Consider the following 18202-nt stretch of genomic DNA (forward strand, 5'->3'; position numbering starts at 1 on the left):
TTTTTTAAAGTACACCAAAAACCAAATTCAATTTGTGAAAAATTCGATTTGCGTAAAAATTCCCGTTTTTCTTAATTTTTCTTTTGTTTTTCCCGGCGCTTTGAAAACCACTGGGAAATTTAAATTTTGACCTCCCCAATGCACCAACGATATTCACTTTCTGGTCGAACAAGATACTGAAGTTGAAAATCGTAGCATTATTTCGACTACTTATCGTGTACACAGACACAAAAAAAATAAAAAAAATAAAAATATAAAAAAATAAATGGTTCCACTCAGAATCTAAAATGTGCAAATTATATGATAAGCGATTATGAAATACGTTTATGAAATGATATTATTATTATTGCTAAACTATTGGGTATTGCTTAACTGAAATCACATAGAATAATATCAAAATGAAATACCTAACTGAAATAACTTAACATATTTTGTTTATATTATACTATGAAAGGTATGGCTACGTACTTTTCACTTTTGTCATAGCCGATACTATCAACACTTGAAAAATAATAGATTGAATTCAATAAAATGTGTAAATTGAATTAATTTAAATTGAAAGGATACTTTGGTAGGTAGGTACCGCTATTGTTAAGATTAAATTATATAAACGTATGCATAATCAAAGTAATAATTAATTTATTTCTTATTGTTTAGAATTTAGCACAAGTCGATGCACAAGCATCATCTGCTTCTGACACGTCTACCACACCTACTTCATCTACCGGAACAGGCCAATGCCCATCTTATCCTGCGGTAAATTTCACGTTTTGTATGAGTGGGTAATGCAGATCCGGCAGTGTTCGACGCAGTAGGATTCACATAAATCATCAATTAAAAACATTTTACAAAGAATTTTAATGTGATATTTTATCGCTCTTGAACAAGTTAGGTTTTACCTCGCCATTGAGTGGGTCACTGTAATGACTGTACTAACGGGTGTGTTAAAATTTGATTCAATGAGAAATCAAAGAATACGAAAAATTATTCTGAGTGGAGACGATTTGTTATCCTATTATTATCATATACAAATATATTGCAATTAATTATTGAGTATAATAATTAATTTAACTATAAGTAATACATTATATAGACTATAAATAGGCTGCAATAGCATACAATTCATTTGAATGTTTTGAAAATGTCATTTTGTACATACAACATAATAATATACCTACGAGTATCAAAATCCAGCAAAAAATATTTTTGAAATGCAAAAAAATAAAAGTTATTAAAGTATTAAAGATAATGAATTTTTTCCACTGTATATCATGTTTACGCACAAAACACATTCGTATAATTTATGATATAGGTATTGTAAAATCAATACTATTTATGGCTCCGATCAGATTCTAAAATGCCATTTAAGAGAATTTTAATCCCATCAAAATGGAGGTAGTTAAGTACTGGTTAGTGATTTTAATTAGATTAGCGCTTCTGTAAGGGGATGTGAAACACATGACGGATCTAAAACAAAATGATTGATAGTAGTTACGTTTCTACAACTTCGCATTTAATTAATTTAGTTTGAAAGAAAAATTTGGTAGGTAGATGGTACTATTGTTAAGATTAAAACATATAAATATATGCATAATCAAAATAATAATTATTTTATTTCTAATTGTTTAGGGTCCAGGACAATCACCAACTGGTCCTCCGTCCACGAGTGGCTAGTTTACCCCATCTACAGGCACCAAACCTAATACGTTACAACCCACATAAAATGTTTTGTATACCGTAGGTAGAATTATCCTCTAAGACAATATTATGTGAATATATAATAATAATTATTATTTGCACTATATGCTATAATATTAATGCTTGATGTACACACCTATTAAGTCTCCAAAGTAATATTATAGTAATTCATTTTTGTATAGTTGCGCCTATGCAGACGGCTATAGTGATACAAAACAATATTATACATAATATTAATATATACATATATATTAAATACATTATATTTTATTTGAATAAAATTCATAGCTAAACTAATTTTTATCTGTGTGTACAATTTTCCGATTGTTTATACTATTTGAAATATCAATTTTCAACATCAATGGTAAAATAAATTATAAAATTATACAATAATACGACTTTTATCTCTTTTTTTTCGGTAAACACTAAACAGTCTAAATATGAATGAAATACTCGTGAACAAATTGCAACATACATGAGAACGTATTTTTCACAAAAACTCTTAATAATATTAATTACACAATACCTAATTGTGATGTACTTATACTATTTTTTCAAAGATTAATTATTCCAATGTAATTGTTTTTAATTAAAATATTATACGTTATACTTTTTTAGGTTTCATATTATGTATAAAAATAATGGGTTTTAAATGTATTTTCAGCATTGACAACTGAAATTTGTATAGTAACATTTGGCTATACAATAAATAAAATACTTCAAAAGTTTAAATTAAGTATAAATAAAAGAATGAATTTATAATATTAATTATATCCGTGTCAATACTAGATCAAAATTCAATTTTATTGTTATTTCCTTCACGAGATATGTGTTACAATATTTTTTTAACTTTCAAGTCCTGACCTCTATTTTTGTAGTTATTAAAAACTTACCTACACAGATGTGTGAAATCTCGTTTTGTAATTTGATATGGTAATTAAAACTAAATAAGATAGAGATTTCCCAGCCGTGCCACGAGGCAGACGATTGTTAGCGTAACACGCTATATATATTTTGTTTTAAAGAACAGTTATTTTTTAATAATTTACTTCGTACCTATTTCCTCAGAACTTTACTACTATTTTGCTACATTTCTACATTCTCTTAGGTTGTTCTAGATCGGAAATTAGTTTTCTTTATTTCAATTTTAGAATTAAACAAAGAATTCAATAGTGAGGTAATCATTGTTCATAGTAATAGTCTATAATATACTTAAAACATTAATGAGTAAATTATTAATATTATTAGTCTACATTTTTGTGTGCGTACAACGTTCGTTGGGAAAAACACATGTCTAGGACTATAAATGGGTTATCATTTTCATAACAAGGTAGATATTAGTAGACAATAGGTATAACAGTTGAATAACATCAAACGTTGAGTGCCACCGTATTTATAATAGGTGTATAGTGAGTTTCCGCGCCTAAACTGAGTCGCGCCGCCGACGGTCGACTACGTGTCGACATCGGTTCCCTGCGCCCGGTGAAGTTGTTATTTAAAATTTAAATATTATTAAAATCATTGTTTTCAGTGTACATGTATATTATACTAAAATGGTTATTTTTTATAAGGTTCGTTGGTAGTTTATTGACACTCAATTTTTTTTTAAATTTAAAAAAAAAATAATTAAATGTAATAAATACCGAATTTACATATAAAACAAAATTGTTTAGTGTTTACGTACAATATTGTGTTTATTAAAAAAAAAACAGATTTTCAACTTTTAGTAAATAAAATGAATCATTAATATATTAAATAAATAATAATAATAAATAAAATAACTAAAAAACCTTTGTTATATAAATAACATAATTAATTATACTACAGAAATAATAAAATAAAAAAAGTAAAAATTCTTCAAAAAAACTGTATGTCATTCTAACAAGTAAATAATAATTTTATATAATTTGAAACTCCTTCAAATGTATATAAATAAATAATTGTATGTTATAAAAACAATTAATAAACAAAACATAATAGGTACATTAAAATTTAAAATGTTCATAATTTTGATCAGTAAGTCGTTTTTTTTTTATTGGAGGTGATTTTGATATTTCCGATGGACCCGGGATTATTGTCCATTTTGTATAAAAAAAGGTAATATATATCAACCAATAATCTTACGAAGTTATCAAAGAAATCGAGCTATAAAATGTTATTTACGTTATGAAAATAATTGTATTTATTTCTACGAAACCAATAACGAAAAACAAGAACCCTGTATCAACGTACTTGGAATACTGATTCATATACTAATAATCTACAGTACCTAGTAATAATAGTTTTGTTATAAACCAATAAGTATCAAAATAAATGTTCAATAAATGCTATGCAAAATGTGAATATAGGTGTACCATACTTCGAACATAAATTCTCACTTATTGTTATTACACATCTAATAAAAATACACTCTGTATATTATTAAAATAAACTAATATTATTTTTGTCAGCCAATTAGTGACAACACAAATAATATTATTATATTATTGGAAATAGGACCGCCGCGCTGTCGACATCGCCGTCGCTGTCGTCGTAATACGGGGAAAAATAATTAATACACATTAAAAATAGCTACACAAAATCCAAATATACCAATAAAATCACGAGATCCTACCGAATAACCGCATATAAAAATTGAAACGGTGCTTCTATAACCGATGAAATAATACGCCCATAAAGATATATATAACATTTGTCGACTACGTGTCGACCGCGGTCCTGGTGACCCTGCAACAGTTGTCGACTACGTGTCGACCGTGGCACTCAACGTGTTAATTGTTTACCTGGACGGAAATGTAGGTTAGTAATGAGTGGAGCCACAAAAAAAAAAAACAATTTTCATAAAAATATTAATTTTATTACTAGGTAATTATAAATAAGTATTATAGGTAAAATTAAAGAATACAATCAAAACTTAAAAATTAAAAAATGTGATATTTTATCACTTAAAATATTATTATACAATCAAATAAAAATTCACACAGATCCTTATTAGGAAATGATAATCGATAATTGATAAGTATGATTTATGATGTTATTGTTACGTGCGTTGATCATATTATAAGCAGATATTCTCCAACAATTCTTCTCGTATGGCTTCTGCCAGTAATAATATTCCCTATAATAATAAAAATATCTTAAACATCGAATATACTCGGCTACTTTTATAAGGAAAAACTTATAGTACAACATACTAGTCATAGTGTATTAGTGTGAAAAATACGTTTCCGTTTGATGAAATAGACAAATTTTTGTGAAAACATCGATTTCGCGTAGGTAGGTTAATTCATAACATGTACATTACTGTTCATAGAAAAACAATCTCTTTACCGTCCAAAATAGTAGCACGCTACTAGATATTTTTCCCCTTCAATTAAAATTAAAGAATCATAATTATACTTTTGGGTATAATGCATTGGAAAAATATCCAGTTGCGTGCTACATTTTGTTAGAAATTTAATCAATTCAGAATTATAGACGGATTAGTAATGTATATTTTATTCGTTTTTGTTTATTTGCATTTCTACGGTAAAAACAAAGCGTTACGCAAAATCGATTGGAAATTGCATCCGTCCCACAAACATATCAATGTGAAAATCGATTTCACGATATGGCTACGACATATCTATCCAAACCTATTTTAAACTACAACTACCATTTATATTCTATAATAGTTGGCCAGTTGTGAGGAAACGAGTGCCCGGGATAGATCCTTCCCCATGATCTTTTTTCCAATGTTTAAGATCTGATAACCCTAAATTATAATTTTGATTATTAAATTGTGCATGTTAAAAAATCAACCATATCTCCAGGGGGGGGGGGGGCATTGTTGAAATCATTTAATCACCACTGGAGGAGGCATGCAGGTACCGTATATTATATTGATTGTAAAAGATTAAAAAAAATATCACAAATATTGCAAAAATCACTTACCCGATCAACTTCTTCTGGCGATGCAATGGAATATGAAATTCGAATGTAGGGACTTGGGTTTTCAGCATTGGCTGATAACGCATATCCAGGAGCTAAAATTATTAATTTATCCAAACATCTATCAGTTACTAGTTTTTTGGCATCGTTCAGTCCAATTATTTTCAACCACAGAAACATGCCACCATTTGGAGTGTACCATTCAGCTAATCCTGTTTAAAGGAAATAACGTATATTTAATATATTTATTCGGATATTGTTATGATAACAAAGGTTAAGTGATAAAAGTCCTGTCAATTTCACCAGTAAGATTTAACGGTTATTCTGTTACACACAAATATTCGTCTTATGTAGTGTAATTTTTTAAGTTATATATTAAAACATTTTTAAAAACTATGTTAATTCATATTTAATAAATACAATTTTAATACATACATAGTTTTTATATACCAATCATACCAGCATTGATACCGCGAAGAGGCCAATTAAAGGCGGCGACAACTAGATTCTCAACTTATATACAATCAAAAAGACGAGAAGTTGTACAGATTGAGATTCGTAAAACAAAAATAGAAGAGGACTGGTACGAATTTGAAAAGATACAATCGGCAATAGATGACAACGAAGAAGAAATACGAAATACAAGTGAACATTATCCCTACCGCATAGAATTTGAAAACTCGTACTTCAAGGTCATGTCAGAAGCCAAGATATGTATAAGAGCGTCAAAAAAAGAAAATTCAAAGATTGAAACTAAAAATGTAATCGATTTGGGTCAAAATAGCCTAGAAAAAACACAAAGAAACAGTACTAAATCAATTGTTAGATTGGCTCCATTAAATATTCCAGTTTTTTCAGAGAAATATGACGAATGGATGTCATTTTAGGATATTTATATGTCTGCAATATATTCTAACGATAACTTAACTGCCATAGAAAAGTTTTTCTATTTAAGGTCATCGCTGTCAAACGACGCAGCAAGTTGTATGAAATATTTGGAAACTACCGCAACAAATTATGATATAGCTTGGAAAAGTCTGATCAATCGATACGATAACAAACAAATTTTGATACGAAATCACGTAAAAAATATCGTAGAATTTGCCTTCAATAAACGAGAGCACTTCGACAAAATTACGTCAATTATCTGACGATCTCGTCAGTAATATGAAAGCTCTAGAAATTCTTGGACAGAAGCCGAAAGAGTGGGGTCCGCTGTTGTTGCATATACTGTGTTCAAAATTAGACAACGAGACGTTGAAATAGTGGGAGATTAAATCTGTCAAGGACAAAATACCGTCCGTTACGGATTTAATCCAGTTCATAGAGGATCGATTCCAAATATCCGAATCTATTGAATCGTCAAAATATATAAATACAGAGTCTGCATCAAAGGAAAAAAATCTTACAAAGTTTAGTAAAAATAATAAATACAAAGCCGCAACAAGTTCATCGGCATTTACATCGACAGCTACGGCTGTATGCTATGCGTGTAATCAGCCACATACTATTTATAAATGTCCCGTATTTACTTCTTTATCGGCACGTGATCGTATTGACAAGGAAGTCTAACTAGATCTGTGCAAAATTTGTTTACGCAAACACAGCGGTAGTAAATGCTTTGGTAAATATTGTTTTGAATGTAATAAACAACATAAAACGATGTTACATTTAAACCAAAAACTTAATATCAACGAACAAGTAGTAAACAGAGACAGATAACGTGTTATTAGGTACTGCGGTAATAGAAGTATTCGACTTAAACGGCGAGAAAACTTACGCGCGGGCATTGCTCGATCCGGGGTCTACTAATCATTTCATTTGTTCGGAGTTGGTAAACAGTTTAAAATTAAATAAACATAAGACTAATCATATTGTTTACGGCATTGGGAATTCAAAACAAAACGTGACGGCAACGGACCTTTCAGACCCCATTTCCTTCCCAGAGGACATACTTTATTTTGCTTTTTCTTATCTACTGTAATCAATTTAACACATAGAACAGTGTAATCAACACCCAAATATGCGTATTTTTAGTTTTACAGAACATAGAAAAAAAAAATGTTTTGTTTTTATTAATATTCTTTCTGATAAAAGGTAAAAACCAAAAACAAATATTATTGAAGAAAATTGATCTTGATACAATTCTAAGGACAACAGCTTTTTACTAAAATTGGCTATCTTCATCCTATTAAATCTGGGTCTGAAAGGGTTAAGAATTAAATCGTGAGTGAGTGATCATGAAATAAACACGCAATTATTAATTGTTACAAAATTCACGGGACATTCCTGTTATGCATCAAACAGTCACGAAACCATTCATAAAAACAAATATATGTCTTAAAAAAATGTAATACAACAGTTTTGGTGCGTAGAAGATTACGGCCAGTGCAAACCTTACACGGAAGAAAAACTTGTGACCAACAATTCAAGCGGAACGTTAGTCGCAGTGAGAGCGGTCGATTTGTCGTACATTTGCCGTTCTGCGGTAACGTCCCAAAATTAGGCAAGTCCTACGAGATCTCAAAAAAATGATTATTCGCAATATAAAGGCGTTTTATAAAAAATCCCCCGTTGAAAGGGGATTACGTAAAATGTATGACCGAATATGAAAATTTAAACCATTTATGACACAGAGTATGGATAACGAAGAAATCGAATTGCCCGGTCGTATGTGCTATCTAGCTCACCATAGCGTTTAAAATGAAAATATTCTCACAACGAAATTACTCGTAGTATTTGATGCATCAACAAAAGTAGAAAGTGGGTTTTAGTTTGAACGACGTACTGCAAAAGGGACCGTCAATACATATGGAATAAATTCACATATTATTCAGATTTCGCACGCACAATTTTGTGTAAACTGCCAATTTAAAAAATATGTACCAACAGATACAAGTTTGTGAGAAACATCGTGATTATCGACGTAGATTGTGGAGAGAAAAACGATAATGATCCTATAAAGATATATCGATTGAACACTGTCACCTATAGGACAGTACCTGCGTCTTATCTCGCGACGGCTTGCTTACAAAGATTATCGGAAATCGGACAAGGTCAATATCCAACCGTAACACCATTATTTGCACATGATTTTTATATGGTTTTATCAGCGATGCAGCTACAAAGAAAGAGGCAATCGAGATACGCAATGTATTTATCAAATTAATGACTACAACTAAATTAGAGTTAGGTAAATGAGCTTCTAACGATTAGGATATAATTCGAGATGGTTTCGACAACAATGACGGCTTAGTGGATTTTCAAGAGACAAGTTATGATTTAACTAGAATACTTGGTCTATATTGGGACTCTTACACCGACGAACTTTAATATAAGATTAACGAAACTTCGTTAGTAACGCCTCTTACTAAACGCAACATATTGTCCGATATTGCACGTATAATATACGACCCACTAATCTTAATTGGCCCGGTAATAGTATATGCAAAATGAATCATGCAAGAGTTATGAAAATAGGGTTTATCTTGGTCAGAACCGGTTTCGGAAAAGTTAAGGAGTAAGTGGTATAAACACAAATCCGAATTATCGCATCTAAATGCAATTAAAATTCCGTGTCAAATTACGATAAACGATAAAATACACTCTATATAAATACACGGTATCGCGGACGCAAGTATTAAGGCGTATGGATGTTATTTGTATTTACGTTGTATGGACATGAATAACAAACATAAGGTACAATTAGTTTGCGCAAAGTTAAAGATAGCACCACTAAAAATATTGTCGCTACCACGATTGGAATTGTGCACCGGGCATTGCTAACACAAGTAGTAAATAAGATCGTACCAAGGTTGAAATTGTCAATCAGTAGAGCATATTACTGGACTGATTCCAGCGTCACATTGTATTGGATCACGTCAACGTCAAAAAATGGAAAACTTTCGTCGCACACCGATTTGGTCGAATTCAAGAGATCACGTCTCCCTCAAACTGGTTTCACATTAGCGGTGTCGATAATCCCGCGGATGTGATTTCACGCGGTTGTTGTCCCACCCATTTAGCGAGTTTATCAGTCTGGTGGAACGGGCCAAGTTTGTTGTCACGACACGAAAACGAGTGGCCTGATACGGTGAACCGCTCATTAGATTGTAACGAGGAGAGCGTAGAAACAAAAATAAATGAGATAAGCGCTCTATGCACTACGGCAAGTGATATATAAATATCATAAATCGTTATTCGTCTTTTGGTAAATTGTTAAGAGTCGTAGCATATTGTTAACGATTTAGCTAATGAGATAAAATCTTGCTTAACGGAGAAGTAATGCCAAGTAAGAGTAAGTTATTTTGTCTGCGGCCGTGTTTAGATAAGAATAATATAATATGCGTGAGTGGACGATTAAAACAGCAGCATTAATTTCAATTTTCCAGCGTAACCCTATAGTGTTACCATCAAATAGTAATTTCACGAAATTGTCGTTATGTAACGAGCACGCAAGACTAATGCACGGAGGTCCACGAGCTATGTTATTGTCGGTACGCATGAGCTACAGCCAATTAACGGCCGAAATTTAGCACGAAATATAGTAAACAAATGCATTATTTGTTTTAAACAAAAACCTATTATAATGCAACAAATTGATTTAAAAAATTTAACAAAAATCAATTTAAAATTCTTTCAAAATCTTTTAACATAATATGCAATAAGATATATTATGTAAGTATTCATATTGTATTCATTTTTATTTTGCTTAAGTATACAATATTATACTTTTTTTATAAAAACTATAATAAGTTTATTTGACATTGGTTTTCCTACTGATTCAACTGATTTAAGAGATAACTAATAAATTAAAATATGAAATATTGCAGGAAAGAATGAAGTTTAGCTGGAAATCGATTTTCGTGAATTTTTTTCTTTAAAATGTATGTTTTCAAAAAGTTTGTCGTATTTTTTGTAGAAATTATAAGATTAAAAAAACTTCAACATTTTAAAATATTATTACATTAAAATACATTTCTACATTTCTCATACATTTCTATTTACATTAAAATACCAAAAATAATATTTTTGATTTTTTTTTTTTTGTAAATGTGATTAAGGCATGGGTTTATTTTTAGTGACTGAAAACATTGTATTCTCCTCTGGGTTACATGCTTTAGATGTTTGTGATAAACAGGTTTATCCAAATATTCATGAACTCTTGAAAATATTTTGTACTTTGCCTGTATCAACTGCTATACATCTGAACGATGTTTTTCAAGTTTTTATTAAGTATTAAGTCTTACCTAATAAATAATATGACAGAAGTAAATATTTTATTAATTTTCCTATCTAATATTGAATAATAACTATAAATTAAATAGTAATTATTATATACTTTGTTTATTATAACCGACTTAGACACTTAGGGCCCGTTTTACAATCATAGTTTAAATTTTACCAGTCGAATTCCGCGGTTTAACATTAGTTTAACTATTGTAATACGGACCCTTATAAAAGGACGCTACACCCGCGTGTGTTGTTTCTGTCTTACACACGCACGACATAGCAAATTGTCGTTCACTATTCTCAATAGTGAGCTGTTAGTTTTGATACTAGAGTGAATCGACCTATTATCAAACTTTTAGGTAAGAAAATTATTTGGGTCTTAGAGTGGGCGATTTTTTGAAATTTTCATTTTCGAGAAAAATAAGGTTATCTGAAGTATCAAAAATTAAAAATTCTTATATCTCGCTTGAAAATTAAAATATTAAAAAATCGCCCACGCTAAGACCCAGGTTATGTTCTTAACTAAAAGTTTGATAATAGGTAATATCACCCTATCGCCATCAAAACCAACAGCACACTATTGAGAATAGTGAACGGAAATTTGCTATGTCGTGCTTGTGTAAGACGGAGACAACACATACGGGTGTAGCGTCGTCTTAATGTGTTGGCTTTATTTGCATGTCACCGGTCAATACAATAATCATGCCAGATAAGCTTATCGATGAACTGAGCATCCAAAAATATAGAAAACAGGATTTTGTATTATAACTATTTTTTTTGTTTTTAAACACGGGATTGTCGTTAGTATGAATTTATAATAAATGCTATTAGGTACTATTATAAAATTTGTGTTAATTCTTATTTACCTTGATCCATACTATAAACTCAACAAGTTAGAGGATTTTAAAAATATATATTATAATCGTATTTATTGAGTGTACCTATCATTATATATTATATCCCCCCCCCACCCTATCAAAAGTCCTAAATACGCCACTGCTTATGAAAGGTGTTGTTTCTAACGTATACCATAGTTCATAGGTTTTGGTTAGTAAACGTAAGTTTATTGGCTGAAAGGATCGAAACCAATTTAGATTTGAGACTTTAGTCGATCCCCAAATTTAGATGCCATAAGTCGTTGTAGAAGAAATCAGTTGTTTAAAATTTTGAAACAGTTAATTAAAAAAAATAATAATAAACACAAAATGATAAATAACTCCACTAGATTCCTAAACCGAGCTCATAATTTTAGACAATATTTATATTTTAATTTTTGTTTTAATTTTTGTTTTCTTTACCATTCCAATAATAATTATTTGCTTATTGTATTGGTTGCTTACCATGAAGATGTTTATTAATCGCACACATCATGTAATCCAACTTTTGCTTGTAAAAGTTTTTGACATGCATGAAATGAGAAATTAAGCCATCTTTGCCCCAATGTGATAGGAGCTTGTATAAAAGTACTTGTGATAATGATGAAGTGTGCATCGATGATGTTTGCATGTGTAGCTCCATTCTACGCAGTAACGTTATGGGTCCGGTTACGAAGCCAACACGTAAACCAGAGCTCATGATTTTTGAAAACGAATCGAATCGAAGCACACGACCCTCCGTGTCCATAGACAAAAAACTCACAGGATTTTCCTAAAACCATATTCCAGTTAATCAATTATTGTTCATTAATTACTAATTATACCGAAAAGTGTTGAAAGTTACTTTTTCGAAATGTAAGTAGTAATATGGATCGTCTTCAAGAATGAGCATATTATATTCACAAGCTAATCGGTAAATTTCACGTTTTCTATGAGTGGGTAATGTAGTTCCGGCAGGGTTCGATGCAGTAGGGTTCACATAAATCATCTATTATAAATATTTTACAAAGGTGTATTACAATTTTGAATTTTAATGTGATATTTTATCGCCCTTAAACAAGTTAGGTTTTACCTCGTAATTTAGTAAGTTTCCGTAATGACTAACTAATGTGTTACATTTTAATTCAATGATAAATCGTTGCATACGAAAAATGATTCTGAGCGGAAACGATCTATTAGCCTATTATTATCGAACTATACAAATATATTGCTATTCATTATTAAGTATAATAATTAATTTGACTCTTAGTAATATATTATATACACTATAAATAGGCGCAACTAGACCTCTAAAACGTGTGGTGCTATAATATTTCACATCTTAAAAACATAAAATTGATACGGTATTCCACTATAATAACGATAGTTAAACCTATAAAACAAGGGGTGCTAAATTAGAACTTGGGGTTGATAAAGACTCTTTTGCACCCCCCCCCCTAGTTGTGCCAATGGGAAAAGCATTCAATTAATTTGAATGTCTTGAAAATGTAATTTTTTATGTAAAACATAATAATATACTTAAAAGTATCAAAACCCAGCAAAAAATATTTTTGAAATACTACAAAATAAAAGTAATAACTAACATTATTTTTCGTTTATTTTTCGAAAAAATGTCCGTTTTTTATAATTTTTTTTAAAAATACTAGGAATTTTCAATGTTGACCCTCAAAAGTCTAATGAAGTGCCAATAACAGATACAATTATTTTCTATAAGAAACCGCCTACAAAGATAAAGATAAAGAATTTTTTCCACTGTACCTATATCGTGATACACACAAATAAAAACACATATGCAACACTAATCGTTGTAAAATTAATATATTTGTTGTTTTGCTCAGAATCTCAAAAATCTGTTTGTGTTTTTTTAATTTTGACGTAAGTTCCTACCTTAATTTCCCTCTTTAATTTCGCATATGTATAGACCTAACTTAACATTACATGAACATTTTGATACAAATTTTGGGAAAACAAATATCTGCACGTTGTAAATTCAAATATGGTATTTATGTATTTACCGTTCTCCGGTTAGAAAAATATTACATGATGATATTATATACATTATACGTATATATATTATATTTATTAAATAATACATTTTTAAAAATATTTTCGATCGGTTATAATATCATAATTGGTATGGCAAAAAATATAATTGAAATTAAAAAAAATAGCACATGAGTGTATGAGTACCCAGGTATTGAAATATAAAAATAATTTTAGATAATACGTCCTGGCAGAGAGGGGGGGGGGTTGTAAAGTGATCAGCGAATGTAACGATCCGGGGTCAAAGGGCCATAATACACATGTACATTAATATATATATTGTAGTGGCTTACTTTGGGTATCGGCATCATTTTTCTTTTTCTTTTAGCTAAAACTTTCTCAATTTCTTCCACGACTATACCACAAGAATCTTGTACAATCGGTATGATCTCAGCATCATATGGTCTGAACTGCAAATATATACGATATACCTATGTTTACTATAAGATTTCATGAAAAAATTAAATTGAGTTTCAATACCTATTGAATATTAAGATAATCTAGAGTTATTATTTATTATTAGTAATTCGTTAGGTATTATGAGTACTATTATATATTATTAAACATACAGACTACAGTGATCTTAGCATTTGAAATAATAGCTTTTTAGTTCTAAGATATTTATATAGGTGTATATATTATGTAAAAATTTTAATGATTTCAAAATTTAATTTCAATGCATAATGTTGGTCATTTATCGCAAGCTTTACCAAGTCAACGGCTCCTGTATATACAGGATCAGGCATAATCACTGAGTCGTTGCAACGCATGCACATGTCCACGGCCTTGGATAATCCTTCTTGTGCGCCAGATGTCATCATAATACTTCTTTTATTCCAATACTGAGGTCCATGAAACCTGTCTTGTATTTCTTCCAATATCTTTATCAAAGGCCGATATCTAATTGGAATATTTACATTATATTATTTCTTATTCAATTTTTTTAGTCTTTTGCTTCAGGCTTCTAATCATTATTATTACTTTTTTTTAATATATGACAAGACTACCCACACAGCATTTTAATATTTCCCAACTATGGTATAAATATTTTCAGGAAAACAATATAATAGTTGTCAAAATATTTGAAAAAGTTGCGTAAATAATAAGGAAATATTTTATTTAAATTTTTTAGCCAAGAAATTCACTTTTGAAAAATATTTTGTAAAAAACATTAACAAAATATTTTAATCATATTTTTTTAAAAATATTTTCATGGAAACATTTAAAAAATATTAAGTCAATTTTTTTGTGCAATATTTTATTATTTTATGAGAATAAAATATTTATACAATAATATTAGTCAAATATTCATTATTCAAGCACTCCAAAATATTCACAAAATATAATCATTTCCCAAATGCTGTGTGGGTATATGTACGTACCATAGAATTGCATCAAGTTATACGATAAAGTACAACAGACACGCCACAAACAACTCGGACGTACCAAAATAAATCTCGAAAAAAAAATTCGATTTTTATGATTTGTAATCTTTATTTACCACATGCAATCCGACTTAAGCTAGATATTTACGTTATTGAAAAGAATAACATTTTTATTACATTTTTTATAAACTATTAACCTAAGGTATGAAATGCATTCATATTCAAAAAGGTGGGTAAGTGGATGTCGCTCTGCTGTACAGTAGGTTACAAGTGGGTCACTGTATAATGGATAGTATTAAATTTGAATTCAATGATATAATATCACTGTATAAGAAAAACGATTCTGAGAGGAGACGGTTTGTCAGTCTAGGTATTAGACATACATATTATCTATAGTATTAAGAAAAATTGACCTATAATATGTAGGTATTAATAATAAATTCCAAATTAATCATATCACAATATCCATCAGGTAACGAATTATACATCAACAACAAACCGTGATATTATCATAGATATATAATAGTATACTTTAGAAGTTTCAAGTACCCACAAATAATATTATACAATCATTACAATCACAACAAAATAAATAAAATATTTATTCCAGGTTTTTTAATATGTAATTTCGTTCAAATTTGAACTTAAAATTACTATAAAAATAAACTGTGCTTATGTAATTCTTAGAATTTTTGGCAACAGAATCAAATATTTACGTGGAATCTTGTTTTAAATTTTCAATCCTTAGATATAAAAGTTGAACATTTTATAAATTTTTAACTACAAAATAATTATTCAATTTTAAATTTGATAAATTTTGTCAAGATTTTAACTTCAAGTGCTTATAAAAAAAAATTGTGCCTATGTATTTGTAATATTTTTCAACTGCTATTTTAACAATGTATCAGGAGCCCTGTATTAATTTTTTGGCTCAATAGATAAAACTTTATTGATATTTATAGAAAAAAAAACTAAAAAAATTGATAACTTACAATGTCCGTAAACAGCTCAAAAAGAGTCAAATTATTTTCAAAATTTTATCGTATATAGAAAATGCTAATATAAACATTCAGTGAAATTTTCAAGTTCCTACAGTCATTAGTTTTTTAATTACAACAAAATAAGAAAATCGTTACGTAATAAATCGAGTAAATACCAAATGTTGTAAAAATATGAATTTCAAACGCTCATAAAAATTTAATTTGAGTTTGTTATAGACATTTTTTTTTTGATAAAGGTAGATTATCCTATAAGGAATCATTGTATTACATTTTGGGATTCTTGTACTCCAGCGTAAAATCTTAGATCATATACTAGTTAATTTTGTTCTGTGCACGATTACCACGATTATCTATAATATTATCATGGTTCATAAGTATCGGATCCGGACATTTCGGCGTGACCATCTCGGCGTGGCCATTTCGGCGTACGGCCATTTCGGCGTGGGTCGATTTCGGCGTAGTCATTTTTCATAAAATGATCTTAATCGCGTTTAGATAATATAATGTTAGTATTGATTATATTGTACCGATATCATTTATCAACTTTTATCTCACTTTCGTCGGTTAGATGCAGGTATGCAGTATGAACTGTATATAATAATAATATTTATATATATATATTATAGTACCTATGGGATTATACTGTCATACAACATAATCTATATTACGGTCTAAGTTAATAAAGATATAGATTTAGGTATAGTTAACCTATACGCTGTATTGATAGACGATCATTGAGTAAATCATCAAGTAGTCAGTAGTTAGAAATCGCCATGGCACAAGCGATTGAAACTTTCCGTGGACGTGAAATATATGTACATGATGGATAAATGTATATTTTTGATGCATTTAGTGCAAATAAATTAAAAAAGTTTTGGCGATGTCGTTACAAAGATTCGTGTAAGGCGAGAATTCATACACTAGTTGAAACAAATAAGTTTTTAAAACAAATAAATGAACATTTGACCCATGACTCGGAAGCGGCTAAGATTGAAGCTAATTCTGCAGTTACCAAGATGAAAAAACGAGCACGTGAGACAATGGAGCCTACATCAAATATCATCAATGAATGTACGAGTGGATTATCACAAGCAGGAAAGGTAAATATCAACATTTTAATAACTTCAACTGAGAATTAATTTTAAATTAATTAGGGAGCGTTGACGGCCGATGGAGCTTTAAAAAAACAGATCAGACGCACGCGGCGTGAAAAAAAATTTCACCATTAGCTTCAAATTATGATGATTCGTGGAGATAACTGACCAAAAACCAAAAATATTAAAAGGAAAAAAAAATGCAATTGCATAGGAATCCGCGCTCTATTTATATCTAAGCACATTTATGAGTACCTTGTCTTTATCGGTGTATTATTATTATTATTAATTGTCGCTAGATTGGTTCCTCCTTCTTGCACTGCTGTTAGTCGGACGTGAGCATAATGTCGAGCATAATATCGTGTAAAAATAAATAAAAATGTGTAGTCCACTAAAATAAATGCCCGGGATAGACACTCGTTTCCTCACAACTGGCCAACTATTATAGAATATAAATGGTAGTTGTAGTTTAAAATAGGTTTGTATAGATATGTCGTAGCCATATCGTGAAATCGATTTTCACATTGATATGTTTGTGGGACGGATGCAATTTCCAATCGATTTTGCGTAACGCTTTGTTTTTACCGTAGAAATGCAAATAAACAAAAACGAATAAAATATACATTACTAATCCGTCTATAATTCTGAATTGATTAAATTTCTAACAAAATGTAGCACGCAACTGGATATTTTTCCAATGCATTATACCCAAAAGTATAATTATGATTCTTTAATTTTAATTGAAGGGGAAAAATATCTAGTAGCGTGCTACTATTTTGGACGGTAAAGAGATTGTTTTTCTATGAACAGTAATGTACATGTTATGAATTAACCTACCTACGCGAAATCGATGTTTTCACAAAAATTTGTCTATTTCATCAAACGGAAACGTATTTTTCACACTAATACACTATGACTAGTATGTTGTACTATAAGTTTTTCCT

At 29.9% G+C, this 18202-nt stretch overlaps 1 protein-coding gene across 1 annotated transcript; it reads right to left on the minus strand.

Moving 5' to 3' along the window:
• Nucleotides 1-4533: 4533 nt before the first annotated feature.
• LOC100569638 (kynurenine/alpha-aminoadipate aminotransferase, mitochondrial) lies at nt 4534-14678 on the minus strand (the record flags this gene model as incomplete). Its single annotated transcript, XM_008189945.1, is given in 6 exon segments — nt 4534-4816; nt 5632-5840; nt 12201-12507; nt 12580-12723; nt 14072-14188; nt 14489-14678. Coding segments are annotated over 6 exon segments (1027 nt in total), but the record flags the coding sequence as incomplete, so codon positions are not given.
• Nucleotides 14679-18202: the final 3524 nt, after the last annotated feature.

The sequence above is a fragment of the Acyrthosiphon pisum genome, chromosome A1, assembly GCF_005508785.2.
Source record: "Acyrthosiphon pisum isolate AL4f chromosome A1, pea_aphid_22Mar2018_4r6ur, whole genome shotgun sequence".
Lineage (NCBI taxonomy): Eukaryota > Metazoa > Arthropoda > Insecta > Hemiptera > Aphididae > Acyrthosiphon > Acyrthosiphon pisum.